Consider the following 21,792-nt stretch of genomic DNA (forward strand, 5'->3'; position numbering starts at 1 on the left):
TATATATATATATATCCCCATTCCCTGCTGTCTTTTATGCCCCCCTTAGCAGCACCACACACACACTGCCAGCATTATTTTACATGTCCTATTCACATGTGCCAGAGTTCCAGGAAGTGAAGGGAGAAGGATTAATCTGCCCTCAGTAAAAATAGCGACTTGCAGAATACTGGGGAAGAAAAGAGAAATAGGGTATGCAAAGAATAAAAAGCCTGCAAATAACTAAGTATCCGTTTGTAGATTTGTCATCACTAAATTTTTCTAACGGTGCCTTTGATGTTATTTTAAAGATATGGGTAAAGTTCCTCTTTAACACATTCTTGCCTTGGTATATATTATCCTATTACAAACATGTTAAAGTTCAACATGACAAAAGCAATGTATCATTTACCTTATCAGGTCATTTTACTGGCACATCTTACAAGAATAGGTAATCAAACTTAAAAATGAGAATAGGAATGCAATTTAATGTTTAATTTAGCACTTAAAATAACAGAATACCGCTGACTAAATATTCTGTAAAATGGCAGATTAAATGGATTGACTGATTTTGTATTGGCTAGCTGCTGTAGTTTTTTAGACCATTACATAATTACCCTGCTCAGCATTGCGTAGCATAATATCATATAAGAACACATGCATAAACAATATTTTTTAGCTTCTCTAGCTGTGAACATCTTGAGTCGCTTATAATTAGCACCCACACTGAATATTATCTTTGTTGCACAACCTGTGCCCATATTTCTTTTTATGTTGCTGATGAGCACTCAAACCATTTTTCTATTACAGTGTTTTCTTTTTTGTTTATTTTGTTTTTAGTTTCAACGATCATATGAATATTCACCCCCATTTCGGTTTGGTACAGTCCCTAATGGAAGCACTGAAAGAAATATTAGAAATAATTATCCTGAAATGCATCAGTATATGGTGAAGTTTAACCAGAAAGGAGTGCAGGATGCCCTTGTCAGTCTAAAGACTGGGTGAGTTATCCTACCATTCCTTTATTTCAAATGTGTATTTTGAAACAGCAAATATCTTTAAAAGTATAAGTATAACAACAATATGTAAAGTGCTTGTTGTGGGTTTCAGTTAACTTTGGCTCTTTAAGTTCTCTGCAGGTAATGTCACTCTTTGGAATACTATCACATACACTATGGGGTCTATTCACGAAGCTGCCGAAGGATCTGGCCGTAGCTTCGGCCGATCCTTCGGCTAGCTTTGGCCCCAGGACCCCTTCGGTTCAGCTCCCGATCATGGCTGAGCCGTGCTGAAAGCCGAAGCTGGCCGAGCGGCCGGCCGACAGCCTGCTTCTGACAGCTGGGCGGAGCCAGCCGTGATCTTATGGCTGGCTCCGGAAGCGGAATTAGCCGTACCAGCCTGAAGTGAATAGCCAAACAGTGTTCGGCTCACTTCACTTGAGATCGGTCATTCACTCGGCTGCCCTTGGCAGCTTCGTGAATAGACCCGTATATCTCTGCTGAAACTGAACCTACTTTACTATTGATTTACCATATACTGTACTGTGCTGCATAGTTGACTTGTCATAATAAAAAAATTAACAGTTTACACTGAATATTACAATTTATTAGTCAGACGCCCGCAGAAAGAAGCAGTAGTTGTTAAGCCGCAGAATATCTTGTAATTCTACTTCCACCTTTTGTTTTGGTTTACATCTTTTGTTGCTTTTTCCTAAATGCAAACTTGTATATGTCAAATACCTGTTGTGCAGCACAATAAAGTGGTCACAAATAATCAGTGTTTGCAGAGAATGCTCTAGTGCTATTATATCACAAACTCTAATGTGTGTCATGCATGATGACAGCCTATTGCCTGCCTTTATTTTCAGACTTATTAGTTACAACTTCTTTACAATGCACACTCTTCAATGATATCCTCTGAACTCTATATTTCTACCTAAAACCAATGTGCTGTGAGACAACTGTTTAAGAGACAACTGTTTAAGAATAGGAAAAAGTGCTGTAAAAAAGAGAAACTGGTCACATGACTTTAATAAGCTATATTTCTGGGACCTCCAAGTAGCACAGATTACTCTCCGCAGGGTTATGCATTTGAAGAATAAAAATGTGGCAAACTTTATATAATTTACTGTGGTGTTCTGGTGAGAACAGATAGCAATATCCACTTTTCATTATAAACCAGCTCACTAAATGTTACTGGAAGCAAGTCTTCCTATGTATACCCTATATGACTACATGTATACTTCACTGTAAAGCTCTTGGACAGTATCTCTTGCACCGGGAAACATTTTCACGGTATGACTCTGTTTTTGTATCCCAGCATACATATGTTTGCATAATTGAATGCACTTGTTCCACTAGTGTTAACTGCATTTCTCAGTGACCTAATAATTCTCATTCTTCCCATTTTCTGAAATTATAGCTGCTGCTTTCAACATTTTAATCTAAATGAATTATTAAAGTCTGAATTATCTGATTTATAGGCATGTAAGAAGGATTTTGCAATTGTCATTCAATACAGCATGTTCTTTGTAAAGGAAAAGCTATAAATCTGGATTTAAAGCACTGCTATATCTCATCATGGTCTATCCAGTACCTTAGTTAATTAGAAATGTCTGAAGCATTACCTTCCCTACTAACTGCATGTCTCCGCAAAGAAAATGACACACTAAGATTAGCATTGGGGGCTCCAGGTATTATTTAAAAAAATATTGTCTCACATTTATTCACAGTCTTGCAGAATTAGTCATAATAGCCACATTTGGAAGGACGCTTTAGTGTAAAAGTAACTTACACACTTTTTACAGAATCTGGTGGTTTCCATGCCACTTAAACTTTTGAGATTAACATCATCCAAATTCAAAGGAGGGATAAAGACTGCCATATAACCTGTGCCAACTGAATCAATTGACAAAACTACATTATGAAGGACTTTAGAAGTACTGTCAAAGGTCTTAGGCCTGATGCACTGTGTAAACTGTAAGCAACAGTACCGCACTAGAGCCATTAAAGCTCATGTCTATACTGCATTGCATATTGGTGCCTAATTCACTTTAGAGAAAATGGCAGCAAGACTTCTCGCCTTCCAACCCACCAGTATATACCTGAACTGTTCCACATGCCTACCTGCTATGTGTGCATCAGAACTTCTATTCTCTACTGCTCTTTTGCTCTGCTCTTTGCAGATTTGTACAAATGTATGATTTTGCCTTTAACAACTTAGTATTTTATTTGCCATGTGGCTTGCTTACGTGATTTTTTGTTAGAGAAACCTTTAAGAAAACCTTCCCATGTTGTTTTTGCAGCTATGAGCTAGCCACAAGCTACCCATATTGACCAATGAGTGAATGGCATGGAGAATCAAATGAAAGGGTTTAATAATAGCTAAGGAGTCCAACATGGTGTAAAACCTAATTTAAAAAAGCTATTCATTTTGCATTTGATATTTGTGCAGCATAACCCTTCTATAAATGTTGTGATTTGAAGATTTCTGCACAAAGTGGGAAGCTTAAAAAAAACAAACAAAAAAATCACTTTATGTACTAAACCAATTTAAAATAGGCCAGACACACCCTGTTGCTTTAAGACCATGTTTGCACAGCCATTGTCAATCCATATTGCTCTTCAAGCAACCTTTGTCAAGCCAACCTCGGTTTTTTGCTGTCCAGTGGCTTTCCACAGTGATTTGTTTAGCAACAAATGTATTTCATTAAATTAGCTTAGTGTAAAATAATAACATGATAAATCAACATCGTGTCCTTATCTTACCTCCTTTGTGTTTAATCAATGACGGGTACATTACCAGTCATTGATAACATTTTCCATTGATAAAACCCTGACACAGTCAGTTTATTAATAGAAACCATATGAATGGCCTGTAATGTATACACAGGCCATGGATTAAATACAGAAAAGGTAAATGGAAGACATGATAATTGATTACTTATATCTGGTCAGTTTACACTAGGTAGAAATTAAGCATTTGTTGTTAAACAAAGCAATTTAACAAGTGAAAACAAAGATTTCATAAAAATAAAAAAAAATCCCTTTTCCTTTTTTCTGCATATTATTGGAATATTTTTCTATTTTTTGACAACAATAAACTTTACAACAATAGTAAAGCAAGTATGTGACCAGTCATTTTTGGAGGTATTTTTCTTTTGCTTTTTAAATTAAATTATGAAACTTTTTATATTACAAAACACTTTGTTGGACCCTTCACTTTTGATTTTAAAAAATGGGAAACAAAAATGGTATCTGGATGGCAAATTGAAGAGTTTAAAAGACAGAACATCATTTTTTTTTTGGTGTGGTATACTGTAGCACAAACTAAAGAGTAGTAAAAAATGTGTATTGTGCTGAATATTTTAATTTATGCAAGGTGTTGTTTACACCCCTTTTTTTCTAAAACACTTTAGCTAAACACAAACTACACCCAAAACAAACAAAGGAATACTTACATAAACAAAAGACACTCAGGATTAATTTAACGCCTAAACAAGTGTTAGAATCAACCGTGACCAAATTTTTGTGAAGCAAAAATGTTTAATTTAACATGCAAATGATGGGGCATATTTATAAACTGCATTATGGCCACTAGATTGTGGAAACACCACATTAGGGCCACTAGATAGAGCTGAGGAGCATAGGAAATAAATACTTATTTAATGTGTTATTTTCCTAATATTACATTTGATTTAAAAAGCAAATAATACTAAGGACATTCTTATTTGCTTCCATGCACATGGAAGAATCATTTACAGAGTTTCAAAGGACAAATGGCTACACCCTATGAAGATTATAGTTAAAATACTACTGGAATCATGCGCACACACCTGAAAATAAAACAAAGTTGCCTTTGTCAATGCAAATGCAATAATCAGATTAGAAATAAGTGTTCTATTAATGCAGCACATTTTATAAGTTTGTGCTTTTACCTAAACAATAAATAAAATAACTATGATGTGTGATAGATTGGTTTGTCAGTTTTAGATAGATCAAGATGGGTTGAAACACTGCAATTATTAAATGTGTTGCCAATTCAACAAAATGCTGCCTGTGGTGACACATTTAAGTCGTTTGGCTCATATTGAGTTTTCTGCTCTGTTGCACTGAAGTACCAATATTTGTCAAACCTGTCAATATTTTATAGACCAAAGTTGCTGCATACTGGTAAGATTGAACATGGTACAGGAAAATAATTTTTCATAAAGAACATTTTATTAGAGGCGCTATTACTGAATGTAATGAAAAAGCAAAGTTAAGTTAATAAAACACTAGATTTGAACATATCCCACATTTACTGATACACTGTATGCCCAGTTGAGTTACTGTAGCTAAACCAATAAAGTGGACTTTATTATTTTGATGTCACATAGTTACCTGAAAGATTTTAAAAGGAACAGTTGTGTTACTTAAAAGTAAGCTGGTTAAGGAGTATGTAAAAGGCAAAGATTTTTTTTAATGTTTTGGATAAAGTGGGAAGGGCTAGGCTATACCATCTTTCAAATTTGTATTGTTCTTAGTTGTCACTAGAGCAGGAAGTAAGTGTAAATCATTTAATGGGGACAAATTTTGCAGTGACAACTGTCTTAGATGTCAAGTCCACTCATTCTGGAGAGATGTCCTCATAATTTCTGTTGCATCTGCAAGACAAGTTTTGAGTGAAAATCTTCATAGCGAGAAACAGACAGCAGCAAATGACCTGTTAAGAGTTTTATCCATTCCCAGCATTATGCAAAAAAAAGTTTGACTATACATACAATTAGGGATGTCCCAATGCCACTTTTTCAAGCCCAAGTACAAGTACATCCCCTCATGTACTTGCCGATACCAATTACAGATAATAAATTTTCCTGTATTGGGGCTCTTGCTGCCGGTGGCCATTTTGGGTAGGACAGACTGCACTGTAAGTAAATGGAAGTGATTTGTTGGACACTAGAGTACAAACTGTCCTGGACTGAGTCTCCAGCCGGCGGCGGCCATTTTGGCTTGGACAAAGACACCCTCAACACGGCTGTATAGAGAAATTAATTTTTTCTCCTCATGCGAGGACGACGTCAGCGGCGCTGAGCGGAGGAGCGTCACTGCTGTTGGCGGAGCTACAGGAGTCCTCTGGGAAGTCGCCAGCCAACTACATTAGACCCCACCTGGAGCTCCGCCCACAGCAGTGATGCGACGCTCCTCCAGCCTGCCCAGAGGACCCCAATCCCAGCCACCACGGAAGGTAAAAAAAAAAGTACATGTACTTGTCAAAATGCCCTGTATCGGGCCTGATTCTGATGCTAGCATCGGTATTGGGACATCCCTACATACAATTTAATCATTTGATGCTCGGAGCAGTTTATTTAAATTATAAACCCTCTAGCATAAAAAAGCTAGTATTTTTTCTGTTGCACAATATTTGCAAAAATGCTTAGCAAATCTATATTTTTAGGAAAATAAATACACTAAAATAAATTTTAGTGCACACAAACAAAATACCATTCACAGTTTTTGGTAAAATATAAAAGAAGGGGTTTTGTTAGGTACATATCAGACTGTCTAGCCTTAAAATTGCACTTTCCGCAAAATGGCAAAAAAAACTATGGAACCCATAATAAAAGCCTTTACTGCTCATTTATTTAGAGCTAACAGTTATGGTCCTAAAATTATTGCTCTATCTATCTATCTATCTATCTATCTATCTATCTATCTATCATGGTGCAATCATAGTTTTTGCACCTAGGTGCACCCGACACGTGTGTACGTGTTGGTAGAGGGTTTTATACTATATAGTTTTGCTTTTTTTTCTATTTATCACATGTCTTTAGTTTTTAAACTTTTTTTTACACTTCACTTTAGTGCTAGCATAACTTCACTTTAGTGCTAGCTGCCACACATAAGATATGCTGATAGCACAGAAGAAGTTACAGGTCCTCTTTATGGAGACAATAGGGGTCTGTCAGACCCCTGATGTCACCTATGGGCCCCACAGAAGCTGATGAAGCAAAGATACACAACCAACTTCTCCTCTGGCCACAGAGGCTGGAGAAATGGCAGCCTAAAATTGGAAGTGACAAAGTCCTTGTCACTTCCAGATTCGGAAAGTGGAGAGGATTTTATGTACTGGAAGTGTGCTGATCTCCCTCCTGTCCAACAGCAGGGACCTGCCATGCTGGTCTCGGGCAAGGGTAATGTTGCAATTTTACAAACTGATCTTTTTTCAGTACTAACTAAACGCAGATGATACTGAAATATACCTTTCTGCTTTCTTTTCCTTCACCCCTAAGTCTTCAAATAGGCAATTATACTCCTGGCACTAAGGAATCCCTTTTTTGATCCTTGACCCTCTTCAGTTCGTTTTTTTCCACAATACATTAAAAATGCATGTATTTCAATGTTTTTTATTAGTTTTCCATTACTATAAGAGAACATTTTGTTGCGAAGGGAAAAACATATATAGCACAACAAGTCATTCAATAAATGTCAATATCAACATTATTAACATTATAACATTATTATCATGCTAATCAATATACTGATTCTTCTCTCTATGCCATCGCATGTTAATTTGACAAAAAAATGCATGTAAACCCAAAATCAAACCTGAAATATAATGTTGCTCATCTAGCGGAGCATAATATTTTCCCTTAATCTAGCAGTGGATTTTTATACTGCTCTCCTACCATTTCAATACATTTTACCTGGTGATCCTACAATTAAATGGCACATCTTGGAACTCCCTGCTATAGGGTGACAACACTCACTTACTGTCTATTTCACAGCAGTGGCAATGTTATCCTGTACTAAATTGAACTACTTCGGAGTACAGACAGCTGGGGCTATGTTCAGCATACCTGCACATGACATCATGGTCACTGCATTTAACTCTGCTTAGCATTGGTAGAGTGACAGCAGGACCTGATTCTGGAATCACCAGAAGTGAAACTGAAGCTGTAGCTTCTCCCGACCAACATCCCTTTTTTGTGGAATGCTAAGTAAAAGAATTTGGTTATGCAATCACTGTGATGATTGCCTTCTCAACCTCACCATGGACAGAGATTGTGCAGCTCTCTAGACAGCAATTTAGGCACTAGCAGACTGAGAGTGATCATCACTGGAATTGGTGAACTCCATAGGTAATCCTCACTCACAAACAGTAGCCACCATGTGTTTTAATAGAAAAATGCACTGTTGAAAGCATCTGCTGTAAATTTTTTGAAATTAAGAAATGTCTGTATGACACTCACTGCTTCACCCAGATAGAAATGTATGGAGTTTAGCCCTTTCACTGCTGCAGATGCAAGTACTACTTCAGTGGCAGCATGCTCCTATAAACTGAGTCAATTCACGTACATTCAGCAGACTCCTGGCTATTTGGGTAAAGTGATTGTGGTGGCTGTAAAGCCGCCTGATCACTTCCAGTATGCCACCGCCCGCCATGTATCCTGAGCTCCACTGCCCCTCCTTCCTGTGGGCCCTGGACAGCCATGGCAGATATTGGCAGTTGCAGGGGAAGGGGATCAATGAACATATGCCCTCTCCATTCAAAGAACCTGAAAGTGATGCAGATTTTGTCACTTACAGGTTCTGCGCTCTCTCACTTCCCAGCCACTGTGGCCAGAGAAGAATCGAATCAAGCACATTCTGCACTTCATTAGCTTGATTGGGCTGCAAAGGGGACATTAGGGACTTAATAGACCTCTGGTGTCTCCCTAAAGAGAACCTGTCACCACTAATCAGCTATGACATAGGGGCTTGGTGGCCCATTATGCAAAATCAATAAACATTTAAAAACATTTGAATTTTAAATGATTAAAAAAACACCCCTCAAAAATTGTTGAAGCATCCACCACCACATACATGTACATATGAATGTAAATGCATGTGCCGGGGCAGCGAACATATGAAAACAATGATTGCTCTACACATGTTGGGTTTTGCCACACACGCCAGAGTGAGAGCAATAATACTAAGACTCACATGCAATTTTGAGGCTTGACATGTTTGAGATATCTTTACTCAATGCAACTTCAAATTTTATATTTTTCAACAAAATTTGTATTATATTGTGTTTCTGTGCACTAAAATGAAATTGAATGTTTTTTATATTGAAAATGTGGGTCTGATAAACTGCTGCGCTAATATCTTGTCACATAAAAAATTGCAACTTCCACCATTTTATTTTCTTAAGTATTTGCTTTCAGAGAATATATAATATTAGGGAGGCTTAAGCAATATATAGACCTAAAATGTGCATTTTATCATTTGCAAAAAATGCAAAAACAACTCTGGCTGCAAAAGGTTTAACCCCTTCGTGACTGACGACGTACAGTGTACGTCGCCAGCATCGGGGCTGATGGCTTCAAAAGAAGCAAGTATTTAGACTCAGAGATTCAGCCTAATAATTTTGAATATTGTTTTAATGGAAACATTTCCAAAAAAGAATATTACAAACTAGATAGAGCTGCAGCTAACGATTATTTTCAAAATCGATTAGTTAGCCGATTATTAAGTTCGATTAATCGGTTAATCGGATAAACAATAAAATACATTTTTAAAAATGGCTCCAGTGATGGACTACTAGTTTGTATTGAAATGGGACTCCATCACAGGAGCAAGCTTGGAGCTGTGGAAGTTAAAAAAGAAAAAAAATAGTGTGGTGTGCAATATAGTGAAAAGGAAAGTGTAAAATTATACAGCAATGAATGCAGAATGGCACCGACTATAGAGGACTACAAATCCCAGCAATAGTACATTATACAGAGCAATGCAGAATTTCACCAGCTATAGAGGACTACAAAACATCTCCCCGCGTCCCTGTGCCGATCGGCGGTGAATGTGAGGCGGGGAGGAGGTGCGGCGTAAAGAGCGTGGATGCAGGCGGTTCTGGCAGCGGCGAGTGTGAGGTGGGGAGGAGGTGCGGCGCACAGCGTGTGTGGAGCCGTGAACAGGGCCAACTGATCGGAAGCCGATTAATCGATTATTGAAAAAGTTGACAACTTTTTCAATAATCGATTATAATCGATTATGTCGATTAGTTGTTGCAGCCCTAAAACTAGATAATAAAAGTAAAGTAAATGGGATCAAAATGGAAGTTACTTAGCTAAATTTGCCTGGACTTTGGTTCCTGGGCAAAGTCCAGTTTGCTTCACAGTAGGTCCAGTCTCATAGAATCACTTGCTCTCTCATTAATAACTGTTCCAGTATCCTTTTGATGTCAAATGAGAGCTGCCAGCTGCCAATGGCAGCAGCTTTTTGTGGACCCACTCGTGGGCGCCACTGAGCCAACCCCCACCTAATCAAAAGAGCTGTGGAGTGCGATGCTGGAGCGCTGCAGTGTTTCATTATACTTCAGCAGAATTCCCCTAATGCCAATTATTTGAACTATATCCATATTTCCATATAGCAGATAATGAAAATATCATTGAACAGAATTACATTCTTTGATATAAATTGGATGCCTGTATTGCATAACAGGTTTAATGTGACCACTATGACCAATATGTCACCTACTGTACATATAGCATAGGCATATGTAGTATCTTGCTGATTGTTATCTTCTCATGCATCATTGTAATCATGTTGAATAAACATAGCTCTATCATAGCACTAATTATGGTTTATGAGTGGATTTTGGTTGTGGTAGCTAAACAAGAAACCGGTCCATGATTTGTATTTGCCATATATGTTTCCTGGACTATTTTATAACCATTTACAATAGGGCTTTATTCAAAGTTTGAATCTTATTGCTTTGTTATTGACTTGCAAATTATGCAGGAATGAGGGCAGCACTGTGGTTAGCATGACTTCCCTACTCATTTTGGGGTCCATCAGACCTCATTATTATCACAACCACTGCAAAAACATCCAAAAAGGTACTTTAAAACAAGCTAGGAACCTGGGGGTTGATTTACTAAGAGCAACAAGGCAGTTCACGTTGCATGGGGAATTGGCACTTTGCAAAGGAATTTCCACCTAGCTTGGTGAAAATCATAAAAATTCAGTTTGCAAAGAATACCCAATCCTGGAGTAAAAAAAAAAACAGCAATGATGCTTGCCTGTGATTGGATGATGGAAGGTAGCTGAGCTTCACTGCATTAATAATGTAAGGAAAAATTCCCTTGCAGAGTGAACAGTCTATTTGCCTTAAGTAAACCAACCCCACAGTGTCATAATTCTAGCCCTGCACTATTATTTTCTTATTTGTGTTCTTTAGGCTTCACATATTTTTTAACAAAAACCTTATGACAGTGTTGGGCAAGGATAACTTTAAAACCAAGTGACTTTGTTTTGCTACTTTGCCTCGAGCTCTACTCATTGAGTAGTTTTTTTTTCTGCAATATGTTGCTATTTTAAAAAAAACTGCCCTCTAATGTCTTTTTTTACTTTTATGACCAGACTTTCAATGCCTGTTTCAAGGAGGCCTCGTCCACACGCCTCTCTCTATGAGTAGCAGAGGGTTTGATCCCTAGAATACTCTGTTTGTCACTGCTCTTGGCATATTTATCCCCTAATACTAAATACAATGCTACCTGCCTTGAGCTGATATACAGATCTACCTGTACTATTCATTCTTGATCTGTCTATCTCTGCCCTAACAATCATCTAAAATTGCCTGGCAGTCATTTGTTCATTGCTTTCTGAGAGGTAACTAAAACTTAAACTGAGTAAATGACCTCACCCAGTGGCGTTTTACCAGAGTAACGGATGCCCGGGGCAGAACAAAATTTTGCGCCCCCCCGGTGATATGTGGGGGTGTACAGGTACAATGAGTGCATGCTGGGACATATCGTAATTGAACTACAAATCCTAGCATACTCTCATTGTCCCTGTATACCCCCCAAATATCACCCAGGGAATAGTAACAAGCTGGTTGGCAGGCTCCTGTCCTCCTCCTGTAAGCATGGAAAGCGCTCTCATCTGTGGTGCGTCAGGCAGAATGTTCTTCGAGAAAAAGTGCAGGGGAGCCCGGGTCCCTGTAGGGAAGGAGCCTGCCAATTGACTGGATATCATGGCAAGTGGGCCATATTATTTTTTACTTTTTAAATCACATTTGTATTTAATAATTTATTATTTTTTAAATTTTATTATTTTATCAATTCTTTTTCACTTAACTTTATTGCTATCACACAGGAGCTAACTAGCCCCTGTGTGATAGCATTTGGAGGTGACAGGTTCTCTTTATTGACCCTGTCACCTCCAATACAGGAGTCTTAGCACAAGGAGAGAGGGGGAGGACAGAGCCCAGAGGACAGAGCCAGCATGGAGAGAGGTATGTCCGGGGGAGGACGGACAGGCTGCAGTGTTATTACAAGTGATCTCGGCGTCATCACTTGTAAACAAACAATTGGCTTCCCCACACTACATTTAGTCCTGCTTGTGCAAAGAAGGACTAAATGTAGAAAACAACTTACTGCCCGGGATTCCACACCGCTACAGCCTTTCATTCGCCGGGTCTCGCTTGTCACTGCCCTGCAGCCGGCGCCCCCCCCAACTCTGCGCCTGGGGCAGCTGCACTGGCTTCCCCCCGGTTGTTACGCCACTGACCTCATCTCCTTTATATTCCAACTTATTCCTTGATATCTCTATATTAATGGCCTGCCCGACTTAGATATATTTATTCCCTACATTTTAAACACTTTAACCTCCCTGGCGGTATGATTATGTCAGGAATTTTGTACCAAAAGCGGTACAATTTTTTGACGTGGCTTCATGACATCTCTCCCACCTTTTGTGCGTACCATAGCAGTGGAGACGTTATGCACTGTACTCATTAGGCACACATCTTTTTTGTCGCGCCATTGCAGTGCCATAATTTTGCCTTTCTGCCAGGCAACCATTTCTCCAGCCTTCAGCTTTTTATTGCCAAACACTGGCGGCATGTCACTTGGTTAGCCCTAACGGTTTCCATAGGCATCCGTTTTGTGTTGCAAAAGAAAGTCATAAAGTTCTGGAGATGTGTAAAAGTTGTCCGTTGTTACACAATAGCCCTGATTCAGCAATGGCTCAATGAGTGAGAGAACGGAAGATGTTGCCATTCCATAGCTGCTGTATTTGGGATCAAATTTGGTTTCTTTTCCAGTGTATATTACGGAGTTCCAAATGTAGCCAGTTGATGATTCACATAGCATATAGGTTTTGACGCCAAATCGTGCTCTCTTTGATGCTATATATTGAACTCAGCTGAGCCTTCCCTTGTAGGCCATTAGACTTTCATCTACGGTGATGTCTTTTTTCTGGCACATAGCTTTGTTGGAAATTCCTCACAATCGTTTGGGATACCTTCCAAATTTTTTTCAGTTTTGGTGCAGGATGAGTAGTTTCATCGAATTCTTCATTGTTTGTGAAGTGTAAAAACTTCATGATGATGGTAAACCTATACTCCAACATGACCGTGCCAAAGAATGGAGTGGCAAGTATTTTATTGGTTGTCCAATACCACTTCTGCAGGGGTTTCCCCACCACTCCCTGAAGAATTATTAGGCCCAGAAAGTTCCAGATGTCATCTCTGGTCACTGGTTCCCACTTTCTGCTTATGGAAAACTTCCCATGCAGAGTAGCTGATTGTTGTTTATTGTACCAGTTTGTCTCGGTAACAATTTCATCAATAACCTCATCGGTCAGAAATAATTTTAGGTATGTCAAGGGGTTGTCATGTACAACCTCTACCTTCATACCAGATGCTCCAGTAAATGATAATCTTGGGGGCACTGCGTGAGCAGTACCACAGTCAATAGAACACCAAGTTCGCACATCACTTAGCTCGGTCGCTTTCGTCACTTTCAGTGTCTGACAACGAATTTCCCCACGAATCGCTGTCGCTCAATTCTATAAGTGATTCCACATCACTATCGCTATTTTCAAGCTGCTCAAAAAACGCTTTTGACCTCAACGGATGCTTTTTGGATGTCATGGACACTCTCAAGTTTTCCAGGCGAATAGAATAGTAAAAGTGCATGCAGGGAACTGGAAAAAGCTCTAGGGACAAAGCTGAGGTGAAATATTTCAAATCAGCAATGTAATAGCAATCTATACAATGTAATACAATGTATTATGTGTGTTTTTAGGCGTTTTTACGTTTGAATTTCCCGCCAGATCCGCCCCCCTGCGACGCTGATGCTAGCGTACGCTTTTGACGGATGCCGGCATCCGGCGAAGAAGACGAGCGGACATCAAGGGACGGGGTGAGAGTGAATTCAGGGTATTCCCAAGTGTTACCGGTTACCACTCCTGGTCAGGAAATTTCATCCTGAGCCACATTTGGCAATACCACCAGGGAGGATAAGGACAAATACCTTTTTTAATTTTTTGTTTAAATGTTATAATCCACATTATAGGCCTTAAAATTACCTAAAACCCCAAACATTATATATTTTCTGAAATCCAAGACCCTATAGAATAAAATGGTGGCAGTTGCAAATTTTTATGTTGCACGACATTAGCGCAACTTATTATCAAACCCCAACATTTTGTGAAAAAAGGCACTTAAAGTTAAATTTAGTACACCAAAACACTATATAAAAGCATTTTTTGTAAAATATAAAAGATGAATTTACAATGAGTAAATAGATACGCAACATGCCCTTGTAAAAATTTGTATGCGTCCGTGAAAAAACCCTAGTATCATCTTTACACTTTAAATAAGCTATTGAAGTGCAGATCGCCACTTTACTGGATCGTTACAGCAATCTGGCAACAGCTGAGTCACCAGAATCATTTCTACTGTAAAGCTGGCCGCGGTCTCTACAAATATGAACAGAGTCCTGGCTGATAAAAGACGCTGGGGGTCTGTTTAACCCCTTGAGGATTCATTATTATCTGTTTACCCCTTGACGATTATCCCATCATGGGTCATGAAGGTGTCAAAGGCAACATGGAAAATACGAGGGTGAGTCAAAAATTATCCGCACTCCGGTTATATTAAAACTTCTGTTGGCTGCACTGTCTTTTCTGTTCAGGCTACTGTCTCCCCAGTCTCTGCTGTGCAGTTGTAAACAGGTTATGTCAGTCCATTTGCAACTGCAGTGTGAGAAAAAAATGGATGCCCCAATGGTGATTTGCATGAAAAAAATGCAGCATGCAGTGATTAGTTTTTTTGTGGTCTGAGGGTGCGTACGTGTGAAATGCTTCTGTTGAATAGACGAGTGATAGTGGATTATGTCGCAAACTCATGGGAGAGAGTGTTTGGACATCACCTCTGATAAAGTGAAGACAGAGGTGCATTCGTGGCTTACAGCTCAGCCTAAAACATTTTTAAATGAGGGAATACAAAAGCTTGTTGACAGATGGACAAAGTGTATTGAAAAGCAAGTAGATTATGTCGAATAATTATGTATTTGTCTTTTCTAAAAGTTGATTAAAATAAATTATACAGCCAGAGTGCGGATAATTTTTCACTTACCTTCGTACATGAATCCTTAAAATTATAGGTTTGGAGGATGCCTTAAAGCTGTATGTGCTGTTATAGTTTTATATACTGTATATAAAGAAATTATATAAAGAAATAAAAAAATATATAAAGAAATAAAGAAATGAATCTGACAGTGTTCCTGAATAAAATATAACACAATCCCTGGAATTCATAAAGAGCGTCTAATACACAATATTGTCCCAGATTCATGTACCTGTTGGAAACAGGCAGTAATTCCTATTTAAATGGCGACAGTGGTGCTATTAAGAACTATTGGTGCTTATCAAAGGAATAGAAGAGCATTGGTGTTCTGTGAGGGAGAAGGGGGCTTTGAGGCTCTGTATGGTGGGGAGGAGGGCACTGATGTTTTGTTGAGGTGGAAGTGATGTTCAATTTGGAGAGAGAAAGAGCACTAGTGCCTGGTAATGCAAGGAAGTCATTGGTGTTTATTAGGGGTACAATGGTGTCAGTGGGGTACATTATTGTCAGTGGATTACTTGACTCTCAGTGATCTACATCCTCTGCAGCTGCTTCACTCTACTGGAACTATAGTGCTCATGTCAGGCAAGAAATCATTCAACCAGACAGAGCAGTAAAGGAGCTAAAATCAGGCATCCAGCCTGGCTATTAGTATTGCCAGACATATTATCACGTGTTGTGAAAATGTTAACTATTGCTCTAGGTGAAAACTACTAATGCAAAACCGTGCACATTCTTCTGATACCACATTGTGGTCACAGCTTCCGCTCTCCCCTAGTAAATTGGATCCAAAAAACATGTTTTTTTGTTTACCAAAAAAAACGAAAACACAGAAAAAGGCGCTCTTAACATGTTAAGTCAAAAGGATAGATCGTTGATGGGCAAGTCTCTGCTCTGCAACAGCTGCAGCACACACTCCCACCAACCATAACCAGCACCTCTAAGAAATCCACCAACATCATCATAACAGGGACTAGAAGCATAACTTCAGGGTGAGAGGCATCCCAAAGACCATGGGACTGAACCAACCTAGCTCAGCTCTGTCTGTCTTTAATAGCCTCTCAGAAATACCACCAAAATCTGCCACTGAATTTGGAAGAGTCCACCAAGCTCTACAACTTAGAGGATACGAATTTGCATCCTGCACATAATGTCATCTGTTAGCTTGTCAACTACCAGCTAAAAGAAAAGATCAAATAGCCATTTAAGGGAAAATTATGGTGTGAACAAACAATCTCAAATTTTTATCAACTCTGTCAGGTTAAACTCCTATTCCATTACCAAAATTTAACTCCACTCACAGATGAGATACTTTAGCAGAGGAACATAATATTAATATATCCAGAACAAAATATATACTGTATGTACAGTCAGCAAATGCCAGCTTGTCTGCAGGAATTACCCCTGAGGAACACCCGGGCATCGACCAGAAAATGCCTATGAATTTAGAATGATTGTTTGTTACATTGGTTCTTTACTGTCACGATACCGCATACAGGTGTCCCAACACCACGTGCAGGTATCTCAACAGGGGAACCAAATATGTGACCACACTTTAGATACCACACAATTCCTGTGAACTATAGTTTATTAGAAAAACACCACAAACACATGCAACCCCACCACCACCCTCAAGTAACAGGTTCCAGCTCCACAGTGACACCCGCAGGTGCTATAGTCCCTGACATTTACCCAGGTGATGTTTTATTATATTCTGTGATGTCCAGCCTTGTATTAGTATAATATTATTTTTTATATTCTCGTCCTAATATTTGGAGGTGATTTAAATGTCCCACTAGCCCCTGCATTAGACACCTACACAGGAAGTTTTTCACTACTCCACAGGAACCTCAGAGCCATCAAAATAGTTGTATATCTTGTTCTTTCATGTTACCTGGAGATTCATGCCCCTGGACTTTAGGGATTACTGCTTTCACTACTTTCACGTCCAAAACAGATACTTTCCTGATATAGCAAAATCTACTTAGTATAGGTAGTACCACAATAGAACTCATGGTATTTTCAGACGATGCAGTGATCACAATTTCACTGGTCCTTGCCACTTCAAAGCAGCATTCTACTTTTTGGAGATGAAACCCCTTCATTCTTGTGATGCCGCCCACCAAACCCACATTCCGAAACGATTAGATGAATACTTTACTCAATACTACACCAATACCATAATACTACACCATTGACCCTTTGGAAGCCCACAAGTGTGTAACTAGGGGTGAAATTCCTAATACTTCAGACTTGAATGAAAGCTGAACACAGATGAACATTACTTACTGCTTACTCATGCTCACTCATCAAATTTTGAAACTTGAGAGAATACACTTTTGGACTCACACTTGCACTTCTGGAACTTATAAATTAGAAAATCATGAAAGCAGTCACTCTCCAGAGCAAATTAGTCTATAAACACAGTAATACATGCAGGAAAATGCTAGTAGGAGCTCTTAGGAATGGAAATGCAGTACAAACATTTTACCACATTAAGCTAGGATCCTCTTTTCCAAAGTCTGCAGACAACACCTACTATGAAGCCCTATGCAACCTTAATTCCAGAGCATTGGCCACCTCTACCACTTACCCAAAAAACTTTCTGAACATATAGTGGAGTACCGGGAACACTCTATTCAACTCAAAGAGGTGCACAAAGCAATTTTCCCAACATAAACCCAAGAAATGGCCTAAATCTTCCATTATTACAAAGTTTTGGGGAAAAACCCCCCACTTTCTGAGAAAGCATTCAACCCACCAGAATACAAAATCATTGCATTTGCAGATGATCAATTATTCTTACTGACTCAACCCTATATCTAACTTACTACCAGCCTTCAAGAAATGTATCCACCTATCAAACTTCAACATCAATTTCTCAGTCAGTCAGGCCTGAATCTGAATCTAATCTCCCTGCCATCACCTTTTGCAAAAATAAATTCCCCTTATCTTGGAACCCTAGTTATATATTTAGCTAAACAAATCTTTAAAGAGACAAAACTTGTCCCCTCCACAATCTCCCATTTCACCAGAGCTACATTAAAATATTTTACCAAAGTATATAAGAAATTTGCAATATCATCCCTTAGAGGCCCCTTGAATCCGTTGAGGGACAACGCAAAAGTCCCCCTGTGCTAGAACAAGTCCTTTCTTACAATGTGGTACCTTGATTCCACCCTCAGAGCTAGTATGTTTTTCATGAACGGTAAATTCCATGAACTTCATACACTTAATACGCAGTGTATGAATACCGCACTTGATCTATTTTCAGATTTGCCATTTTCTGTATGCTGCTAGCATCAGACAACATTTACCCAACCACCTACACCCTTTGAACCTTGATGCACTTCACCGATTTTACCATACTCAGGTTGGATGGGATAGTATGAACATCCTACCTTTCTTCCAGGATGCAATCAATGCGATCAATCTGGGCTAAGCCCAGATCCAGATGGTATTGTACCCCAGTAGTCTTACACTGTAACCAGGCCCGGATTCCCCACAAGGCCACCGAGGCCCGGCCTCGGGACGGCAGGGCACAGAGGGGCGGCAGCGGTATCGTTGTGGGGAAGTTGTGGGCGTCGGCCGGTAAGTTACCTCTCTACATTTAGTCCTGCTTTGCACAAGCAGGACTAAATGTAGTGTGAGGCAGCCGATTGTTCGTTTACATGTGATCTCGGCAATGTCGCCGAGATCACATGTAAAAAGTCTGCAGCTTCCCCCCGGCACTTACCTCTCTCCTCTGGTTCCGTCCTCCGGGCTAGGCCGCCAAGTCTCTCCTCACTGCAGTGACCAGAGCAGCAGGGTTAAAACTAACCCTGCCGCTCCGTGTATACAGTGAGAGGGGAGAGCTGTGCTCTCTCTCTCACCTGTCACAGGAGTTCCAGCACAGCGCTGCGCTATTACTCCTGTCTGGGTCAAAAAAGAGAACCTGTCACCTCCAATTGCCATCACACAGGGGATTGTTTTCTCCTGTGTGATAGCAATAAAGTTAGGTGAAAAAAATGTAATTGATTAAAAAAAAAAAATTGATTAGAAATTTTTTTTTAATAAAAAAATAAAAAAATAATTAAATAAAAAAATAAAAAGGTGATTAAAAAGTAAAAAATAATAAGAAACAAATTATTAAAAAATAAGAAAATCGGGGGGGGGGGCGTGTCCTGCGCATGGCGGAGTAAGTCGCACAGATCCAGAGCTCCGTGGTACCATTATCAATTACATTACTTTTCCTGCACTTATACCACCCTAAGACCCTAAGAACTAATGACATTGAAGCGCTGGAAGGATGGGGCTTCCTACTCCCAGCGGAATACACCATCCCTACAGAGATACTTCTCCTCCACAAGGAGTGGATCACTGGACTGCCGCAAATCCAACATGGTGCAGGAGGCCTCACGCACCCCTTCACTACGGAATCGAACACGCTCTGTCTCACCTGTCCCCAGTGGCTCCCCAGCGGGTCTCTGGTCTCCCCGGCTCTATGACTCGGATTCCGCTGATGTCGATCAGGAGCTCCAACAGCCCATTCCAACGGACGTGCCACGGGAGTTCAGGGCCCTGCTCAAATACCTGCCCACGAAGGAGGACTTTGCGGCCCTGGTCACCAGAGTGGAGGCGTCCCTCCAACAAGACCTATGCAAGGTGAGGCAAGAGGTTCGCACGATAGCTGCAGAGGTGACGGCAGTGTCCGCTTCGTGCTCGGCAATCAATGCCCGGGTTCAGACACTAGAACAGGCTCAGTCGTTTCCCACTCCTCCTCTCGCAACTCTCCAAATGCAACTGGAGGATCTAGAGAACCGCAACCGGCGGCATAATATTCAAATCCGGGGGCTCCCGGAGGCAACCCCACTCTCTCATCTCCGCACTACAGTGCAGGCGATATTCAGCTCCTTGTTACCGGAGACGCCACCCGCGGAGGTCCTGCTGGACAGGGTCCATCGCACCCTAGGCCTCCCATCCTCAGACGCGGCCCATCCACATGACGTCCTGTGCCGTCTGCACTATTTTACGATGGAGGACATAATGCAGCAGGCATGGCAGAAGAGGCCAGTGATGTTTGACGGTGCGAGCCTGCAGATCTTGCCGGACCTGTGACGTAACACATTGAGACGCCGAGCTATGATGCTGCCCCTACTTGATGAGATTTTCCAGGCGGGGGCGACTTATCGATGGGGATATCCTATTCGCCTTCATGGCTCTACCCACACAGTCCGATCTGTGGCGGACCGACCAGTTCTCTGTGCCTTCCTCAATATACCTACCGTACAAGTTCCGGACTGGATGGACTACATAACGGATGAGGATACCGGAGCCCCGAAGCCTCGACATCCCAGACGACCCTGCCACTCCCAGTCTGACACTCCGCCTGACCAGAATCTTCGAGAGGGCGCCCAAGAAGCCGCGGAACCGTGAATGGCTGTGAGTGTTCTCTGTTTTTGCCGGTTGTTTGTTTGACTATTTCAAGCCATTATGCCTTATCCTCACTTTGCGGAGTTCTGGACAGTGGAGGGGCCTCGGATGCATAGCTGGTGCGCCCTACCTAGCGTACCGGCCCCCTCACTCTATTGAAATGCTCCCCACTCTGCCTCTATGCTTACCTTGCGAGACTGACACTCCGAAGACACGCTGCTCTTCTGGCCTCCCATGACCCGGAGACTGCTGGAAAGCTCCCACTCCAGTATCGTAGGCAGCCACGTTTCTATTCCTCAAACTGAGTATCTCCCATGCGTAGTGTGCCGTTGCCAGTTATGAGACTTGTGCCGTGTCGGGAGTCCGGCGTCCGATCGCGGGGGAGCCCCGGGAGCAGTTTGAGGGCTGCTCTGGGGGCCCCACCGTCCGGATGCGGTTTTATTACGATTTAGGGTACTTGGGGGAGGGGGTTGCCCCTGCAGCGGTTGTTTCCGAGCCCGCACTATATTTGTTAAATATGGGGTCTCCTGCCGAGCGAGACCATGTAGCAGGTAGAGGTTGCCTCTAGGGGGTGCGCAGGATGTGATTTTTCACTCCGCGTTACATCCATTCCATTCTGTTGGATTGGAGTTCGGGGAGAGGAACGGTGTACCCCGTTTGCTGGACCCGCGCATCCGCCACGCGGTGGTACAGCCTTCCTGTTGCATCGGGGTGTGTACCGGTTCTCCTCCCTGCTCCCCACTCAGTGGTTTGTTCTTAGCTGGTTAAATTTTTGTTAATATTTTTCATTACAATTTGTTTACGCGATGTTCTTATATCCTGACATCTGATCTCCCACGGAGTTCCGCTCCGCGCGTGCTCAGATCCGTTTCCCCAGATAGTTACTCCCAGTGGTGCTTTGGGTGCCACAGGGATCTTGAACTACGGTTCACATTTAGAACCCTCTTTAGTGTTTGTCGTCCACCCCGTTTTCCAAGTGTTACCCCCCCCCCCCTTTGGTGTTCCCAGTCTTACCCCTCCCCTCTGACG

General features: G+C 40.9%; 1 protein-coding gene across 1 annotated transcript in view; it reads left to right on the forward strand.

The window, feature by feature from the left end:
• GRIN2A (glutamate ionotropic receptor NMDA type subunit 2A) overlaps window positions 1–21,792 on the forward strand; it is a 302,511-nt gene that overhangs the window by 217,875 nt on the left and 62,844 nt on the right. Inside the window, exon 9 of the mRNA XM_018565387.1 lies at window positions 820–980. Within this exon, the coding sequence (XP_018420889.1) occupies window positions 820–980 (161 nt within the window). The remainder of the gene's footprint in view (window positions 1–819; window positions 981–21,792) is intronic.

This window comes from Nanorana parkeri, unplaced genomic scaffold (assembly GCF_000935625.1).
Source record: "Nanorana parkeri isolate BGI_ZX_2015 unplaced genomic scaffold, ASM93562v1 scaffold839, whole genome shotgun sequence".
NCBI lineage: Eukaryota > Metazoa > Chordata > Amphibia > Anura > Dicroglossidae > Nanorana > Nanorana parkeri.